This window comes from Branchiostoma lanceolatum, chromosome 16 (genome assembly GCF_035083965.1).
Source record: "Branchiostoma lanceolatum isolate klBraLanc5 chromosome 16, klBraLanc5.hap2, whole genome shotgun sequence".
Taxonomy (NCBI): Eukaryota; Metazoa; Chordata; class Leptocardii; order Amphioxiformes; family Branchiostomatidae; genus Branchiostoma; species Branchiostoma lanceolatum.
The window spans coordinates 7574166-7595147 of NC_089737.1; the positions used below are offsets into that span (position 1 = coordinate 7574166).

At 39.3% G+C, this 20982-nt stretch overlaps 1 protein-coding gene across 1 annotated transcript in view; it reads right to left on the reverse strand.

The window, feature by feature from the left end:
- LOC136421692 (cGMP-inhibited 3',5'-cyclic phosphodiesterase 3A-like) overlaps nucleotides 1-20982 on the reverse strand; it is a 73195-nt gene that overhangs the window by 9008 nt on the left and 43205 nt on the right. Inside the window, 6 exon segments of the mRNA XM_066409176.1 lie at nucleotides 379-490; nucleotides 928-1053; nucleotides 1492-1913; nucleotides 2550-2706; nucleotides 6628-6726; nucleotides 7330-7485. Coding sequence (XP_066265273.1) covers nucleotides 379-490; nucleotides 928-1053; nucleotides 1492-1913; nucleotides 2550-2706; nucleotides 6628-6726; nucleotides 7330-7485 — 1072 coding nt within the window.

Below are 20982 nucleotides of genomic sequence, written 5' to 3' on the forward strand. Positions count from 1 at the left end.
TTCATAAGGGATGTATCTTGGGCACTAAGACTACACAATCAAAGTCATAAAACTTCTACAAATGATTTACAACTTTAAGCAAGCAAGGGGTGCCTTCATTCCTCCATATTCAGCATTAGATATTGTAATACACAGTCAGTCCTTGCCACTGTCTTTGTGATTTCTACATGTACATGTCCATTCAAGTCAACTTTTCTCATACAGTTTGCATGTTGTGTTTTAAAATGCTAAATCTAAAATGTTTCGTTACACAAACATGCAATTACTACACAACTGTAAAATGATCTAATTAGCTGCATGACTATCTAAGGGTTATGAATAATGTACCACCCCTTTGTTAATCTGGAAAGTAGATGTTAAACTTAGTCTAGTACTCACATGGAACCTCGCGGTAACCATTTTCCAGAGCTCTGAAGTAACTCATGAACTCCTGTTTGGGTACTCGGAACGCCTCAAACAGACCAGTGTCTTGGAAAACTCGATACGCCATCTGAAAAGCAACAAAGACTTCTTCAAATCTTGACTGAAGCAGTGACAACAAGTGCTGTAAACTCATTTACTTTTGCCCACTGGTTTTATTTTTCAGTATGAGGAAAAAAGGGATTTTTGCAGTTTTAAATTTGCAGTTTCTGCAATTATTGTATAGCAGTAATACATTGCAAACGCATCACAAATTCACAGTAAAAAAGGTCACTGTAGAAATAAAACCATAGTGAAAATGTCAAGGTTTAGAGTTACTGTACGTACATTTACATGTTCGCTGCCTGATGTAAATTGAAGATGAGGAATGCCTTTTTTTTCGTATTTCTTTTTTTTCAACCTCACATGTACATTAGTAATGATTTATAATCACAGAGAATAGCAAGACAATAAATGGTTTTCTTTAAAAAAATTTATAAATGTGTTAAAAGAATAAACATGACTAACCATACTGAGAATGCAGTCCTTAAACTCCAGCTCTAAGTCAAACACAGGGAAGTCCCACTCGTATAGCCGATCCATCATAGCATTGTCGTCTACAGTTTTAAGGTACTCCTCCATAGGCAAGGCCTCCTGCACAATCAACAATCAGAGTTGCTTATTCATTTATTCTTTCATTCAATCATTCATTTATTCTATCAGTCATTCACTGAATCAAACCTTCACAACTGCAATTTGAGAGCACCTCTGACAAGCTAAAGTTAGCAAACTTAATGTTCAATCTTTGCTTGTAATTGGGATGTATCTGCAGTGTGAAAAGAAGTTGCTAGATGGCTCCCTTGCACTTGTAAAGAACCTCCTGAAAATCAATCTAGATCTGAATGCATTGCAAGGTAAAGAATGTTTGAAAATCGGCCTAGACCTGTATTGAGAACTGTCAACCATCTAACATAAAGAATTATAGAAAAACATTTTACAAATTTGTTGTGACTGCTAGAGTAAGTCTGTTAGCAACAAGCAAACAAACAGTTCTATCAAAAACATACTAGAATCTTGAACTTTTTTCCTTACTTCAGTTTCGTCTTCTTTACTTTCCTTCTGCGTCGCGTCGTCGTCCTCTACCCCATCCGGATGGTCGGCCTCCACGATCGGCCCATCCTCTCCCTGAAGCTGGTTGTCGCTGCTGTCGCTGTTGTTTGCGTCGGCGCTGTCGTAGTCGGACGTGACCTGCCTTCCCGGGGAGTCCGTCTCTCTTTTCTCTTGTTTCTCCGCCATTAAGTTCTCCAGACTGGACTGGTATCTTCTTCTGATCAGGTCGGTTTCGTCCGAGAGAGTGCGAGAGTACGGGTTGGGAACGGGCCGCGTCGGAGAGAAGTCTCCCGAGGCCCACGATCCCCGCCCTCGCCGGAACGGCGCGTTCAACGGCATCGTACCAAACGCCGAAGACGCAGACGTGGAAAATGAGCGAGGCTTGATGTAACCCAAGCTGTTACCTAAAGCAGGAAAAAAAGGACAGAAATCTTCTTTATCATTTGAAAATTTCGAAATATATCATTATTAGATAGTGACGCTGAAGAAAGTGATGGAGGTCAATTGAAACGTCCAAAAGTAAATCTCTGGATTTATCCAGTTGTAAAGTTTGAATTGTGTTGATAATATCTACCTGAACATCTTACCTTCTTAAACGTATGGATATACATGTAATCACATTGGGTTATTTGTGACAATAAATTGTGACTGAAACAAAATATGGACCCTACATGTACATGGCATTGTATGACTGTACCAATTCTGACAGGCTGATTGTAACTCAGTATGTTGAGGGATAAGCAAACCATACTATGCATATGCCTGACTATTGTGGGCTTAAGTCACAGTTCAGAAGCTTAATATATACAAATGTACATGAACAAGTGTATGATGATGATGATGATGACAAGTGTATACAAAGGGCCCAGGGCAAAGAAGATAAAAGTCGGTTGATATCGTTCTGGAAACTTCTGTTTTCCCTTGAAAATATGGTCAATTTCTTTTGGTCTTTTAGGATATTTGAAATAGGTTGGCACTAAAAGTTCCCAGGTTTGTCAACATGTGTTCTTTTAAAATCTGAGCAGTCCAAATTGAGTTACCAGTTATGGGAGGTCCCTCGCGCGGTTGCCTCAGACTGGCGCTGCGCATACGGGACGGCTCCGGTTCGAGAGTCGGCATGCCGGTGGCCGACGTCGTCGTTGTCCACGTTGTTGACATACGCCGAATCAAGCTGATCGGCAGGCTGCGGCGCAATCTCTGTGAAACACAACAGAAGGTTACAGATTGCTGCACAGCAGCAGCACCTAGCAGATTCATTAAAAACTGCAAACAACTTTTGAAAGTACCAATACTGTTATTACCTTCGCGACGAATGGTTTCGTCGAGAAGGTTATTCGATGGTGCTTGTCTGTGTGTCTGTTAGTGAACAGAATAAGTCGAGAACGCCTGGATGGTTTGTTGTCGTAGTTGGTGTGTCGGTGTGTATGTGGCAAATCTCAAGATGATTAGATTTTGGGCGAAGTGTTTTGCATAATTAACGAGAAAAGTGTAAAAATGTGTTCAATTGTATGCTTTACTATGCGTTCTGGTTGCGACGTGTGGGCTGTATATTGTTTCAGGGGATATTGATGGGGGGCAAAGTTGGTCATGAGGGGTCATGAGGGGTCATGAGGCAGGCAGGAAACGTCAGTTACATGTACTGCAGCTGCCAGGGACAAATTGGCTATCAGCCAGCTGTAGGGCAGATACAAGAGATAGGCTTGCCCATATAGGCAGTAATGCTTTAAAGCACTAAAACAAGGGCTCAGAAAAGGATTCACCTTAATTGCAAGCCCCAAAAATTCTTATGCACCAGAAAGCCACATCTGTCTACTTTAGAATCATGCAAAGAAAATAGACAGTTGACCAGCTCGTTCTCTCGTAACAGCTGACAGACGAAAACAATCGTCAACTTTGACCTACTCCCAGCCTGGAAGAGTCCACTCGGAGCATGTGAAACCAAACCACAAAGATATCTCCTTACACCAATTAAAAGACTGAAACATACAAATTTTGACCAAAGTTGGATATACACGGCCTTATATGAGTAAGAACAGTCATTAATGCAGTGCCACAGCATGGGAATACTGAGCATGTCTGTGTGTCTGTTAGTGAACACGATAAGTCGAGAATTCTTGGAAGGATTGTCTTGGTATTTGGTATGTTGGTAGGTCTCGATGAAACCTGAAAATGATTAGATTTTGGGCCCCCTATCGGCTTGTTACGGTACTGCAGCGGAACTTCATGTTATGATATCTCGTGTTGTGGACATGCTATGGAACTGATTTTTGAGTGGTAGATAGCTCGTTGGGCAGAGAGTAAGTGGTATAGGTTTGGGCCCCCTAGCAACTTTTTTGGAACTGCAGGGGTAGGTTTTGCTTCAGACTTTGAAAGGGAATAACTCAAGAAGGGCTTGATGGAAGGTCATGATTTTTTGCATGTACATAGCTTGAGCGATGATGTACATGATTGGATACTTATTATGCAAATCAGTAACTAATTTGCATAATTAATGAGGAAAGTTTATACAGTCATCAATTTCCATGATAGGACTCGCAAACATGTGACATATGTAACTGAGGAAGAGAGAAATATTAATAGATATCAGCTATGCAAATAAGAACCTCATTTACATAATTAATGAGAAAATAATATAACTCGAGATGGGCTTGATGGATGGTCATGATTTTTGGTATGTAGATAGCTTATGTGATGCTTTGTATGATTGGATGATAATTATGCAAATCAGATTATAATTAATGAGGCAATTTTAAAAACCTGCTGTGTTCCATGATATGACTATTCAAATATGTGACATTTGTAACTGAGGAAGAGAGGAATGTCAATAGATAGAAATTATGCAAATGTAGGCCTAATTTGCATAATTCATGAGAAACTACTATCATTCCATACTAGTAAATAACGGCAATTTCATACTTGTTGCATTTAGAAGTTGTGTGAATGTGAACACCATTGAATCAAATTATGCTAATAAGGAGCTTATTTGCATTATTGATGAAAAATGTTAGCATAACCTTCTTTGTTAAGCTCATAATCATAACAAGGAGGTTTGGACAACTTATGTTATTTGGGTGAGGAGGATCAACTGGTATGATTTTTGATTGATGAAAAACACTCCTAATACGTCAGTCATAAAGGTCAAAATCATTTCGCGAAGGTATGAGGTCGTAGAACTCTTGTTCTTGTTTCTTTCACCGTAACTTCATGTTTACTGTTTTCACGGTCACCTCTGTACCGTGAACTTATCATCACCATGAAAAAACCTGTTGCAATTATCTATGATTCCTTCACACATCCGTTCACTTGCCACCACCGTGAAGTTAAAGTTCAGTGAAGATGACCATTTCCCTTACACCCTGAAATTTTGCTACAGTAACTGTGAAGATAAAGTAAACTAGAGTTCCACGACCTCATACCTTCGCCAAATGATTTTTAACCTTTATGACTGACGTATTAGGAGTGTCTCTCATTAATCATAAAGCATACTAGTTGATCGTCTTCACCCAAATAACAGACATTGTCCAAAGTATGAACAAAGAAGGTTATGCTAACATCATCAATTATGCAAATGAGGTCCTTATCAGCATAATTTGATTCAACTATGTACACCTTCACATAACTTCCAAATGCCACAACTATGAAATTGCCATCATTTACCTGACTGTATGGAATTAACGTAGTTACTCATTAATTATGCAAATTAGGCCTACAATTGCATATTTTCTATCTATCAACATCCCTCTCTTCCTCAGTTACAAATGTCACATATTTGAATAGTCATATCATGGTACACAGCAGGTTTTTTAAATGTCTCATTAATTATGCAAATAAGAATCTGATTTGCATAATTATCGTCCAATCATACAAAGCATCACATCAGCTATCTACATGTACATACCAAAAGTCATGACCATCCATCAAGCCCATCTTGAATTATAGTATTTTCTCTTTAATTATGCAAATGAGGTCCTCATTTGCATAGTTGATATCTATTCATATTTCTCTCTTCCTCAGATACATATGTCACATGTTTGAGAGTCCTACCATGGAATTTGGCGGCTGTGTAAACTTTCCTCATTAATTATGCAAATTACATAATGATTTTCATATTAAGTATCTAATCATGTACATCATCACTCAAGCTATCTACTTACCAAAATTCATGACCATCCATCAAGCCCTTCTTGAGTTATTCCCTTTCAAAGTCTGAACCAAAACCTGCTCCTGCAGTTCCAAAAAAGCCGCCAGGGGCCCAAAACCTATACCACTTACTCTCTGTCCAAAGAGCTATCTACCACTCAAAAATTAGTTTCATAGCTTGTCCAGAACACGAGATATCAAAACAGGAAGTTCCGCTGCAGTACCGTAACAAGCCGCTAGGAGACCCAAAATCTAATCATTTCCTAGTCTCATCAAGACCTACCCACCTACCAAATATGAAGACAATCCATCCAAGCCTTCCCGAGTTATTCTGCTTCTTTACATACACACACACACACACACAAACGCTACCCTCTGCATAACCTTCTCGGCGAAGGTAATTACAGTATACAGTACCTGGTGATATTTATTTGGGGCCAAGCATGACTTGAATGAAATTCAACAAAAAAATCACAACATTGCAATCTTCTGGATTCATTCTTCTTCTTAGAAATCAGTTAATTCATATCACTTTATGTCAACAGATGAGAATAAATTAAGAAATGGACGGTGGAACTGAGGCAGAAAATCACTTTGGATCAGTAAAAAAAACCTCTTAAACTCTGTGGACTGGTTTTGGATCCAAACCAAAACAAACACTGCTAATTGGTTCCTCCCACACAAACAAAGAGTTAAGTAAAGCAGATGTTCCAAAGTTAGTCTTATCCATCTATTTTTGTAACACTACTAACAGTTAGGTCATTTTGTCTCGGTAGAAATGTGGGGGTCTGCGTTTTCCGTAAGGCGTAGGCAACTATTTTGAATTTTCTGTTAATTGTAGGGAAAGCTTCTTACCCCATTATTCAAAGCGTGATGACCACATTTCGCATACAACTGACTGAATTTTGTGTAATATGTAGGCTGCCCTCCTGAAGTCAGCATAAAGTGTTATCGGTACCCCCCCATGCAGACCCTCACCTTAGGTAGTGCAGAGGGCCGTTCCCCTGTGTACGGGGATAGGGACTCCTCTGTGTCAGAAATGTTCCCAGTTTCTGCCAGTTCCACCAGATAGTTCAGCTGCTGCAATAGAAAAAGACAGGCTTTGTAGTTTAAATTGTACAAATGTTTTAGTGTTACATACATTCAACAGATAGAACCTAAAACCATCAGGTTGATGTTACTTTGAATCCAGTAGCTTTAAAGCCATGTTTTGTGGTGATCTTTTGAATTAGTATCTAAAAAAACAACAACAGTATGATCTGAACCCACGTTGCTATCCTTAAAAAAAAAGACAACTCACAAAGAAAATGCTACTACAATGTACATGTACCTATTGTTGACATCAAATTTTGCATGATCTACAGTAAGGGATTGGTCATTTAAAGCCTGATGATGACTGCACTATGACAGTCGTAAATTTGATGCGTCAACTTTTTGTGCTGGAACAAGTTTCAACCCAGTAATCTTCATTAACATTTTGAAGAAAAAAATTGTGTTATACACTTTGATTTTGAGAGATCTCTAGTGTCTAAGCACCCCCAGGTATGCACAGTTCAAATATACAGAAGTGCAGTATTAGGGTGACGTTGCATTGGAGATCTCTTTAGACACATTTTGTCAGGGTGGCAAATACATGTGATCTGGTGGAATTATGTTTGACGTGTAGACTTTACAACATACCTTGGGCTTGTGTGAGTATTGTGAGGGTGGACTGAGGAGGTTACTGATGGTCCGTAGCCCACTGATGACAGTTGGGGGGAGGCAGGGGTCAGTCAGCATGTCTGTCACCATCCCGTGGGCCTCCCGCATCAGCTCTGTATCCACCACACTGTGCAGCTGGAAGTACAGAGAACAGAAACAAGGTTAGGTCATGGAGAATGTACATGGCTGGGATTAGAACTCAGGACCGCTGGTTTACTTGTGATTTTGCGAAATGAATGGATGCATGAGTGAGTGAGTGAGTGAGTGAGTGAGTGAGTGAGTGAGTGAGTGAGTGAGTGAGTGAGTGAGTGAGTGAGTGAGTGAGTGAGTGAGTGAGTGAGTGAGAGTGAATAAAGCAAAGATTGAGATTAGAACTTAAAGACCTCTGGTTTACTTGTGATTTTGCAAAATGAATGTCTTGAATGGATGGATGAGTTAAGGAAAGAAGGTACAAGGTTAGGATTAGAACCTTGGACCTCTATCTGTTTTACTAAAAGTTGTCCAAAATGACTGAATGAATATGTTTCTAATGTGAATAAATGACTGAAATGATATATCAATGGATTGATATATAGATGAATAAGTAAACAAGAAATGTCTGAATGAATTAATAGAGTGAAATGCATAAGTCCATGAATAAATGAACTTTATGAAGAAAATAGAATGAAATGAATTGAAAAATGAACAAACAAATAGAGGATAATGAATGCGACTCTGTATAGATGTAACTTAAAATGAAGTGTTCTCAGAGTCATTTTACTGTTGTACATTGATGCATCAATGAAAACAAATGGAAGTCTCAGAACAAGCAAATGTCAACTTAAAGTCCTTTAGTTGCAGTTTAAGTAACACTGAGAGCATGGCATTTCTCAAATTAAGATGAAATCTAGCTTCCTATTTTGAGAAGGTCAGGCAGAATTAGATGTGTAACGCAGTAATCATTCTGTTAATGGAACATTAAATGTCAGGGTTTTATCAATTTGGGTCAATCCTACACAGTAAAGTGCATGTGATGGAGTGACCTGGTGGGATTAGTGTATGAGTGTGTGTGGGAGGGGGGCATCAGTGCAATCCTTGAATCAACATAAACAGTTTACTTATATCTTGAAATGTTTGCCTTACTCTTAGATCTATTTTCGGAGTGACCTATCCACCATGAATGTGCATTTTTAATGTATTAATACTAACTGTAAATTTTGTACATGTACTAAAGAATTGTTTCAACTAAGAGAAATGATTATTACTGCATAAATCTTCTTTCCCTAGTATTATAATATGACAAGTACCCTGCATGAAGTTGAAAAAAGTGATATCGCACATACACGTTTTTACATATGGCGTACAATATATATAAATAATTGAACTGTTAACAAAACATTCATTTCTGACAAGATTATAAAAATGTATAGGGAGACATCAATCTATAATTTACAAGCTAAGATTTTTGTTTTAAGTGTGAAAAAAATTAAACATTCAAAAGTTCTCCAGCTCCTTTTCATTAAAAGAAAAATAACAAAATAACAAAAACATATTTTTCAAAAGGCAGATCATCATCATATCTTGTGATACCAGATGAACCACACAGTGATACCGGATGTATACATTAGTACTGTCCACCTTTGATTTATTAGCAGCCTTGAAAAGTAAGACCTTGGTGCTAAAAATAACATTCAAATGGCCCCGGTGCCTCAGGATAGCACAGTACATGTAAGTTATGGCTTCGTATGAAATTCAAAATGTTCTGCTTTTTGGGGGGTTTATATAAATAATTCTATGAATTCCTAAGGCCTTACATGTACATGTATACTGTACTTGTCTACACATTGTAGTTACAATACAAGCATACAGTGAACCTTGAAACAAGAAAGGTTGGAATGTGTATACAAAACACAATGGTTTAAGATTTTTGAGATTTCTACAGTCACACATTTTGGAGTTCGTGGTGCCCTTTACATATACCATTAAGATTCAGTCCTTCCTTCTGACAAGGTTTTAAATACAAACTAGACTGTAACATATAAAAAAATACAAATCTGCAATATTGCAAAATTCTATTGGTATAATGGGAGATGTATCCTTTAAAGTTTGATCACCCACTGTCTTGTTCCAATATGAAACAGACACATTTTATGTTTCAAGCCACCATTAAAAGAATGACAGTGCTATACAGTGATGACATATAACTTCAATTGAACGTTGTCATGATTTTTCTTCCAGTGTCATTATCAGTAATTTCATTTTCCTCCTAGTCAGCTTAAATCCCTTAAAACCTCCATCCATAATAATCGTCTCACACGGCTAGCTTACAATCTATCTGTATTACCCGCTCCTAGACACATCCGGCTTACTTACTAAGACGTCTGCATGGACTTTCTAATAAACAAATTGAGCTAGACGGCAACACGCTTTCCGTTAAGAACAATTAGGAAGACATCAGATGCAAAATGTTTGAACCTGCAACTTATTTCACCTTGTGCCTTTGGAAATTGAGGACAAAGGGTTGTGTGTTCTGAATCAAGAAGTCATTCAAGTTGATCGGGATTGTCGTCAGCGTAGCAGACACATTCATTGTCGGATATCAACCTTGAAGGGTATACACGTACCCGCACAATGTCATGTATACTATCAACCCGCAGGGCTCAAAATACCTTGTCCTCGATTCGAAATTACCAAAGGACAAGTTTTATCTGCGCCACTTTGCTAAAATTGGAGTTTTTACAAACAAGCCTTAGGTTTCAGATCCAGTACTCATTGCTACAACTTGTGACTAACCATACTTCCAATTCTCCAAGTATCCTGTTACACCAGGCCCGCTTTACATGCTGCCACTCTCTGCAATACTTACATAACAGCGGACGCACACCAAGATAGTCAAGGAAATAGACTGACCATAAACGAATACCTCTCCGTCCCTCTAGATCTGTCATGTTTGATTTATTTATGGGTACTTCTACCAACTATGACCTGCTTTTGACCCAACTTCCTGTTAGTGTCAACGAGCCTAGAATTCAAATGCCAATGGCAGAAGTGTAGGCAGAACCCACCATCTTAAACCCACAAACATCAAGTGACTGCATTTTCAAAACCTCCATTTCCTGGAGGTAACAAAAACACCAAGTATAACTGATTGATTATTAAGACTCGTTGCTCAACAGTTTGAAGTTTGATCGATACAGTGTTAATAAAATTCCACTTTTCCAGTGGAGTAGTGCAGGTATAATTTGTCTTGTGCAACAAAAAATGTATCAAGCCCTGAGACACATTCAATTTTGGATATCAACCTTGAAGGGTGAGACGAAAATCAATCCACCTGCGCCAACCACCTGGAAATGAGAAGCCCAATGTTTGGCAGTAATAATGAAATCATTACTGTTAAATTGTGTTCCAGGCACATGGAGCCTTACCCCCAAGGTAAGCCAATTTTGAAAATCACCAAGGCAACATGTAGACAAGGTTGATTTGTCTCCAGGAATCACCGCAGCTGTCACAGTCTTTTCCTGGAAATTTGCAGACATTAACTTAGTTTCCCTGGTAAAAGTGATTGATTTCTAACGAAATTTAAAAGGGTAGACAAAATACGCAATGCATACTTTAAAGTACCAAAGACTTTCGTAAGCCCAATCAATCCAATTTAGGTGTTTCTTAAAATCACCCTCCAAATAAAGTTGGACAAATGCAACAAAAATGCTGTCCAGTTTAAGGAATTAAACTAAGATAAATTTCCCAGCCAAGTTTATATAAAATTGGTATTACATACTATATTAGACACTCTTGGCAAAATAAGCAGCGTATTTTCAGCAAATGATATTTGTACAAACATACAAAAGAATACACCCATTGTTAGTTTCAATGCCTTGAATTAGTTAAGTCAGAAAAACTTTTTCTTACTTAGCAAAATCTTCACTGAAATCTTTGTATCAAACATTTAATATTCCAGCATGCCCTCTGAATTTACTACCCAATAAGAAATTCAGGACATAACAAGTCTTAAAATCAGTTTCTACATCATTCCTATTTATGATTCAATATCAGAACAAAGTGGCTCAGACATAATAGGCTTTTATTGTAGCTGGTTTACGATCTAAATCGGCTATTCCAGGTAATCTTCACACTTTACCTGGAATGGTCTCATCCTTCGGAGGATTGAACTGATGATGTTTTATGTGGGTACGCTCGAAAGTTGAACCAAGTCGTAAAGCAAGTTTTTAAACTTGCAGTGAAATATCATTGTAATATACCAGTTACAGTCAAAACTGCTCGGCAAAAAGATTACTCAGGTGACAGATGAAATCTAGTCTATGTGGACAGGTGGTCATGGGGAAAATTATCTAAGGGACCACAAAAAGGGGTAATATTGGCCAGTTTGTCCTTATGTAGAAGTGGTCACTTGTACAGGTTTGACTAAACATGTGTATCATATACCATCTTTGGACTGAGTTATACAGAACTATATACAAGGATTTGTACATACCAATGACATGTAAATACAGCTAAGTATAGAATATTGGCTTTCTACTGTAAAAAGAAAACTTTAAAGACAGTTCTAACAAAGTTATCACAAAAGATCCCAAATCTTAAGAAGACTGCAAAAATCTGTATTGTCCTCCCCTAGGAAACTCTTCAAAAGCATAAAAGTTAAAGCACTTGTGCTTGAAAGTCTATTTTTAACAGAGGTTTGGCATTGATGAATTGTTCGCGTTACTCAAAGTAATGCCAGAGGGGTGACTTTTGAAGTCCTCATTTACCGATTGTGGAAAGTTCCTTTCAAAACACTGAGAGGCCCTCCAGGACTTTGTGTTCATTTAGTTCTATATATACATGTTTGAGAGACAGCTTGTGGGTGGATGTCAAAGGTGGTATGCAGAAGATTTCTAAGCATCTCTCCCCATACAACGTTCAAACCTTTACATATACAACATATACAACCTTTGCACAATCCTGACTGTCCATCACAATTAGCAGTTCAACCAATCATAGTATAGCAATTAGCGTTTTGACGAATGAGAGAGTTGTTGCAAGTCTGACAAATTTGTGCAATTTCATGTTTTTATTTTGCATTTCTATGCTTACACGGGGAAATCTTTTTCATTAAAAGAGTTTTCATTCTTTTATCTATTAAAAGAGAGTTGCAAAAATCTATCCGACAAAAAGTAACAGCGGTGTTAACTAATGTGAAAATCTCGTAACAGCGACTGTCTTTAATGTTGCAATAAAGACAGCGACTGCCTATTTCCAGATTCTCTTCACTTATATCAATCATCACTTCTTTAACAAAGATCTACAAATCTTTGACACTCTCTTCATCTTGTCAACACAACTTCAGAAAAGACACACACTCACATAAATAACACAAACGGTGCAAGTACATGTACTATACATACAGCTTTGAAATGCAAGGCAACAGATACACGATAGTATCTCGTAAATCTTTCCGGCAAATCCCCTTGCCTCAACACCTTGCAACCAGTACCAGCCAATGATTAATGATACTGCATTCTAGCATCGTACATTTCACAAAAGGAGGCCATCAATTATGATGTTATGTAACAACCAGAGAGGCGGGAGTACAAAGCTATTGTTTTCCTTGGGGATTAAAATGACATTTTCTACCGGCAGTTGTATTCGGATATATGTTTGCTATCAAAGAGTGCAACAAAGCATAGCGCCGTGAATGTAGCAATTTAAATGATACGACTATGCCGGAGTTCTTGGCAGGTTGTGGATATGAAATATTCTGGAGTAGAGAATGCATAATAAATATTTGGTGTAGGAGCTTCTAACTTTACTACTATATAGTACTATATACCAGATGGATGAAAACAATTATGATATCGTCAATCTTGTACAAAGTTTTACATTTTGACATAACTTTCAGTCTGCTAAAGGAGCTGTTTGACACCAAATTTGCAATGGCTATGGGCTTAGGCAGCAGGGAGAAGGTTAAATAAAGCAGCACTCAAGTTTCTAAAGACTATTCAATAGAACTGAACAGATTCTTATGCTGGCTTCAGTTTGTCTTTTGAAGGAATTATGTTACGCAGTCTTGTCCATGTATTCAGAGCTTCATTAGTGCAAAACTTCAGTCCACATGTTAATGATTCCAACACTTGATAATAAGAGTAGGGGTCCATCCTGGTTTGAATGGTTTAATAAATGTGAGCCATATTTTATTAATAGCTAAGCTGAATTGTCAGACTGCTAGACATAGAAAAGTCTAGAGTCTGTCAAGGGAGGGGTTCCTCCGAAGGAGCGACAACGCCCTGGAATGATGATGAAGCAGGATTGTATTATCAGTTATGGAAAAAAAGCATTATGCTTTGCTTCGACTGCTGATTTAATTATCAAACATAGAATGGATGGCCCAGAAAGTTTGTTACAAGTCAGGCATTGCTGACTGCATTGTAAAGCACACAGCAACTGAACAGATGCATGCAAACAACTTTTCACTTTTTTTCAGCACTTTTGTCAACTTCAGACCTCCAAAATGTAAAGCGACAGCCTTGTTAACAAGATTTCAGAAAACTGGAGGAATCCGTGACCATATTCCTGACCTTGAGCAGTGCGAATCATATTCTTCAGCTGAAGTTAACTGCCAGAAGGCTTGACTGCGTAACAACTTTTGCGTGCGCTTTAATCTTGCCATGGCACCCAGATTTCACGCGTTAAGTGCAGGCTTGCCGTGCATCCAATGCTACATATCAGTATCATGCCCCCTCCATCGCAAGCTATATGGCCTAGGAAAATTAATGTTATGTTTCTGATTACGGTCCTGAAAAAATAGAATTGATTCTTTCTCCTTTTCTATCCTTTGCAGTATTAGATTTTGACAGCAATTTGGTGTCAATATAAGGTTTGATGGGTCTCTTTATATCCCATTAATATCGAAATAGAAATGAGAACATGTTGGAAAAGATTTTACATCATTTTCATTACTCAGATGTCAGATCAAAAATGTTATGTCCCTTGCCGGCGGTCATCCAAAAAAGGCTAGGGTCGGCAGATTTCTGCTAGGATCAATTGGGTAATCAGAAACACTACCCTTTTTTTTCCTGGGCCTAACCTTAATTCTAATCTTCACGAGTCAGTAAACAACAAATTATTCCCTCCATGCAAGATCTGTATTTCTAAGGTCCCCCATTGAATCACACAGTTCAGGAGCATGTCTCTAACCCACCTTTTATAAAATCCATAGGGCAAAAGGAAAGACGGGTAGGGAATTCCGATAACCCTGGCCTTGTACAAAGGTACTGATCTTTGAAGAAGCGTTCTCCGAGGGTTTTTAAAAGGACGTGCTCTAGGGGACGGTAAATCAATTTTAAATGGCGCCGTGCGCCCTCTTCAGCGAAAAATGGTCGCAAAGCAATTTCTCCATTAGAGATGCTCTGCACAAGGGGCTTTTTCCTATCAATATGGGGTGGGCAGATAATATGGTTTGGGATGGTTGGGGAATCGCATGTGGAGGATGCTTTTGTATTTTGATCTTGGAATCAAGTGTCATCTTAACTTGATCTACCGTCACTTCAAGTCTACGCTTTGAAGAATTAGGAGAGTTGTGGACAATACTAGCTCAACCTCCAAAAGTACGAATTGCAACATACGTGTACAGTAATCGTTAAATCGTTGATTTTTCAACCAAAGTGCTTTAAGGCGGTTCAATCAAACATGTGTCTATATACGACATACATGTACATGTAGCCTTTTGAGTTATTTTGTCCCAAAATCTGGACCAAACTGGCTCCTGCAGTTCAAGAAAAAGTTGCTAGGGGGCCCAACGTAGACAAATGGCACCTAAAACATAACATTCTCGGAGAAGGTAACAATGTTATGAACTTAAATATAGATGTATGTGTTTGACTTTTTGCATGCTACATCATATATAAAGCATTGGAAGTGGGTGTGTTATGGATATTGTTAATGTTTTGGACCACCCACGTACTGGAAACGATGGATACTAATACCTTAATGCTGCAAATGGAAAAACCTTCCAACCAAACAGTTCACATGCCCTACTTTGACCTCTCCCATTAAATACGTCAAAGTTTGCTGAACTGCAATCGATTAAGTAGTAAAGATGCGCCGGTGTACACCTTTCAACCATGCAGCCTCTCCGTTGTGCATGGTCGACCGTTGATTCTTCACCCGCAAGCACTTTTCCACCCTTACCCACAATATTCTAAGGACGTGTATATCTCTGTCTCTTCCTATTAGGCAAGGCGAGTCAGCCTGACGCCATGGCCCAAGTAAGACTGGCAGGTATATGATACGAAACAGATAATACATCTAGGACTTAGGTCAGTTAAAATACTTCCCCCGCCTATACAACAGTGCCCATCTCCGTTTATATAGCCCTTGGGCCGCAAAATTGTGCAAGCGCTAGAGTAGGGGGTTAGTCCACTGGTAGTGGTTTGTCCTCAACTACCATACATGTTCTCAGTGCTGAGTGTTAAGCAGTATGCACCATTTCTTAAGTCTTCGGTGATTGAACCCGAAACTTCCCAAATGCAAAGCAAGCACTCAAGATCTACACAATAGGTTATTGCACTAATTCTTTAACATCTAGGAATTTCTCAATCTGTAATAAAGAACTATTAAAACAAGGTTTTCCGTCGCAAAAGACAGCACAATAACTACCAAAGAATCAGCACCACGGACAGGTAGTGACAACCATGTTTGGAGGCAGTAGAAGAACTTTCTGGGACATAACTACAAATTGCAATCTTCTGGATGATGATAGGCAAGTTTCAGCAGAAGGTAATTTATAGTGGTGTCAAATATAGCTGGTCTAGCGGACATGGCATCAAGAGGTCACTTTGGGAAAGGCCGGCACTTAATAAAACTTTCCTCCTCCAACCAGCTGTAAAATGGGTACCTGACTTCAGTTGGGGAGTTAAAAGCGTGCGAGAAGGAGGGATGGGTTCCGCCTGCCAATACCATTCCTTAGACACACGGATCAACAACCCACTGTCCCCAGGGCCTCAAAGAGGCAATGGGAACTTTACGTTAACCTATTCGAAAGCTGTTGTATCGATATCTTTTAGTATGAGTTTTCAATGGCTGACCTGCTGGAATTAGTACTAAATCTCCATGTATCCTCCCCAACACCCTAAAACAGTCCCGGGCTTTTCCTTTCTAACATACAAAGCAGAGGCTCTCAGTTGTTGCTCTGACCAAGTCGAATATCACTCCCACACACTTTGGATGCAGAAAAAGCCACTTGACTAATGCAGTCTCTAAAACCCACGTGAAAGTATATTGATCTACACATCACAGATATGCACATGAATTCAAAATTGCACTTCATAGCTACTTCTACATCATATTATTGGAATTCAAATCCTCAGAACTTGCCTGAAGTGGATACATCAATCTACACTGGGTACCCCACATCAATATAATTACTTTCGCAGTGTACGGAGAAAAGAAGAATCCACAAAACCGTCCCCCACAAAAATCGATAGGGACATCATCCGCTCGATTGTTTTTCATCGCTTTTCCTAAAGTCCTGTTCGCCTGTATCAAACGTATTAGGCAATTTAGCGGAATTGAGAATCGCAACGATTTGTATGTGAATCGATGCTAGCGCTAACGCATGTCTTCGAAGTTGAAGACACCCACACGAGAAAAGCGGTCGTAGGTCATGTCCGGGGACAACAGGTCATACAAACACCGGTCATCAGGTGGTATCGGATTATTCCCGCGGTTTAAAGAGCCTCCTTAAACACATGTCTACTGCGAAGAAGAGATTATATTACAAAGTAGGCCCCTAATCAGCGAGATGTGGCTCAGTAATGAAGGCTTTTCAACCCACGTCAGTTCTCCGGACGCATTCAAACGGTTCCATTATCGCATTACGGCCCGGAGGCACCCTCAATTACTACGGCAATCAAATCAGCGTTATGTACGCAGGGTTTAGGTTTCATGGCAATGGATTGGCTGTTTGAAATGCACGTTTACAAGAAACATTTTTTTTAATGTCTGTACGCTTTAAAAATCCAAGTCTAGGCAGGCAATAATATTTTTTCACCTCTACAGTTAATGGCAAAATACGAATCATGGTTAGATTTGTACATTCTGAGGGGTATATACTGGTTATGCTTTTGCAAAGGCAAGTGAAGTAACTAACATTAATTACGTAACCAAAGATACACTAGACACCAACTATAATCCATGATAAATCTGTAGTATGGTATTCCATAAATTCTTCCATTGAAAACATTTGGTCTTTTGATAGTGTCCAGGTGTTGAAATTTTTTCTGAGTCTATATTTATGTTGTACTGTACTGTTATACCCGGGTACTTTTATGCATAGTTGTAGGAGCTCCCTTTCCGATATATGCCTTGGTTACTAAATGTAAGTCATAAATGCAACCTTGAGGAGTTTTCCCAAGCTTTGACAACTCCGTCGGGTATAGCAGACGCAATTCAGGTGTCCATTTCACCTATTTGTCATGCGTAGCTGAGCCGTCGCATTCTCCAGGTCAGACTAGAGGCCTAGCGCTGGAAATGTCAAAGTTAACAACTCCCATTATTTCAAAAAGGGTAATGCCTGAGGGATGGTGGCGCGATGGTGGGAAGACGTGGTCGGGAGACATCTTGACACTTGCAAGACTTTCAGCTGAGGCCGTGTTGACTCAATGATACGGTTGACATCTGTGTGCACACAACTTTTCATCTGTTTCCACAAAAAAAAAACATTTTTCGACCATATTGTAAATTGTACAAAGCAGCGGCAAAATGAGCAAATATATGCCGTAAAGTGAAAAAAAATATTGAAAAGTGGATGCTATAATATCATAGAATGTCGAAGTCAATTTCAAAATTAAACAAGCAGCAAAAGAACAAAATGAAGAACCTATTGTTCTGTTCCATACTCTGTGTGTTGAGTCATTTGTTCACCTTCTGACCACTTAGAGTTCATAATGAAGGCAACTTTTTTCCCAATTTCTCTTTTTTTCACATCAGTTTTGGGGTCCCCAGAGGATGTCATCCATACAATCGAATCAACATGGCCTAAGAAGTGTGTCAAACCAAGAAGTATTACCCAGACAGTTTTGCTGGGTCTATGCATACACGTAATTCTAATAATCTGACCTGCTAAAACACAGTCACCTATCTATGTATTGAATAAAACTTTTTGCTTCTTGCAATTCAGAGCGATACTCATACATTTGAGGACAAAGGTGTGTTTTTCTTTGCATCAAAGTGTCTTATGAAAATAGAACGTTGACAAAATGTGACTAAGCAGAAGATGTTGAACTGATACTGAACATTGTCATTTATTTTGTGTAGAAATGCCTAGTTTCATCAGTCTTAATGTTTGGCTTGCGTCGTAGGTCATCCTACGATTTCCATGTCGTAGCGTTCTCAAGCAGGCTCTGGCAAAAACAATCATCAACAAGGATCTAAGACAGCCTTTTCCCTAAGAAGACAGCTTAATTTTGTACGACACTTGCACAACTACCCAAAGAATATCTTCAGTTTGCGACCTAAGCCCTTTTTCGTATTGTACTTGCAAATGATGGAAAAGTTTTAGTTTTGTGTGTCTGAAACAAGGCATGGGTACAGCAATGGGGTTGAAACCTCCCGTGACAACGCAAGAAACTAGTTGATCTATAACCAGATTGGGCGCGGTATCGCTATTGAATTGATTAGCCACGTAGTGGTTACCTAATGGAGTTGAGGTACAGGTAAGCCACGAGCGCAATTTACCGGTTCAAATGACATCCCTGTGGTCGGCGGAAAGGCACGCAGGGGAAGTAATCCGTACTCTGATCATGACCACAATCTCAACATTATGCAGACATGTTTCCCGGTGGATGCAGTATTGATGAGACAAAGGGGAGCTTCACATACATGTAAATGGCAAACATAGCAGGGGATTTGTTAAGGAAGATATATATGACAAGCAGTAGTTAAAATAGATTAAGTTGAACTACAGTCGAACCTGCCCAAGGCGACCACCCGGCGGACCGAGCAAAAGCGGTCGCGATGGACAGGTGGTCGCCATGAAGAGGATTCCACTCACATGTTTCCAGGTCGAGGTTTTCAAATACAGTACGTAAATGGTTGGAAAATTATGTGAATTTAGACAGCGCGACCCCCGCCAGGTTCAATTCTTATTGACAGAAAGATCCTACAAAAATTACATTTTCCGTTATCGTTATAATAATTGCATACCGCTACATCGTGTACAAATTTTCGTCATAATTTTGACTACAAAACAATGGCTACAAATCGATGCCTGGCAGCGCCCTCCCGCATTCACACGTTACATTGAATAATACACACACACACGCACATCATCGAAGTTTTAAGGCCTAAGACAAATCCCTAGAAAACACCTGCTGGCCGCAGCCTTTTTTTGGGGCGCCGACCGCTGGATAAAAGGGGCAAAAAGTTTTCGATCTGACAACTAAAGATGAAAACGGAACGGTGTGATTTCGTCGCGCCGCCAAGCTCTGTGCGACCGCATCGAAAGGTATTAGTCAGTGCAGCAGAACGCACAGCGTCCAATAAAGGTTTGTGAGATTCATGGAAATAAAAAGAAAATAAGAATATTAATTTTCATAAATAACTAGAGTATTCGTAAATGTTCATTCACAAAAGCATCGTGTTTTAGAAAGGTCAGCGGTACGCCAAATCCGGGCCGCCCCAAATCCAAGATGGCGTCGGGACCGAGGAACAACATTTCTCGCCCGATGTTTTGCCCGCCGCGAAGTCATTTTTCGGCGGAGTTTAGTAAGACACAGACACATTTTTGTTGAAAATACAAGAAATAGATAGTAATTTCTGTGAAATCTGACTTTTTGACGCCATGCACTACGTATTCGTTCTGAAAATTGAGTTTAAACCGAACTGAGTTTGCGGTAAACTATAAGATTACGATAGGCAACAACATCACAAACATTTGTCTTTACAATGTTTATAGGGGGAACGTTTTATCAAAACACTTCATGGAGGAATCGATGCTATAACATTGCTATTCCATATATTTTTGTCCTTATTTTTGTCCTTCAAAGTCTTGAAAACATTTCCGTGAAATCCGACAGCAAAATGATCCGATGTCACCACACGCTTGAAAATTAGGCGGCCGCCATGGGCAGGGATTGTGCTCTGTGCGGTCCCAATTCGTGGCGGTCGCGGTCGCGTTGGACGGGTGGTCGCCTTGGGCAGGCAGCTTAATGCTTGTGCCTATGGGGAAAATTTTCGGGACCGAGAAAAAGCGGTCGCCATGGCCAGGTGGTCGCGTTGAAAAGGTGGTCGCCTAGGCAGGTTTGACTGTATAAAGTTGAAAATAGACAAATATATCTTGGAACAGAACTGAATGGAATTGAGGAGTCCAGTAAGGGTTGTCTTGCAGTCAAGGCTTGGAAATCCTTTTATTACCTTTGTCAAGAAGGTTATGTTTTCAGTGTTGTTTGTACGTTTGTGTGCTTTTGGACGGCATAACTCAAGAAGTTATGGAAGGATCTTAATGATATATGGTATTTACATCAGATGTTGGGAAAACGAAGGTCAATATTTACATTTTGCTTACTAAATTGCAAACGAAAACAAAGAATAACTTCAACACGTTACTGTTGGTGCCATTCAAAAACAAGCATTTTGGAGTCAGTCCATACCTTGAATGTC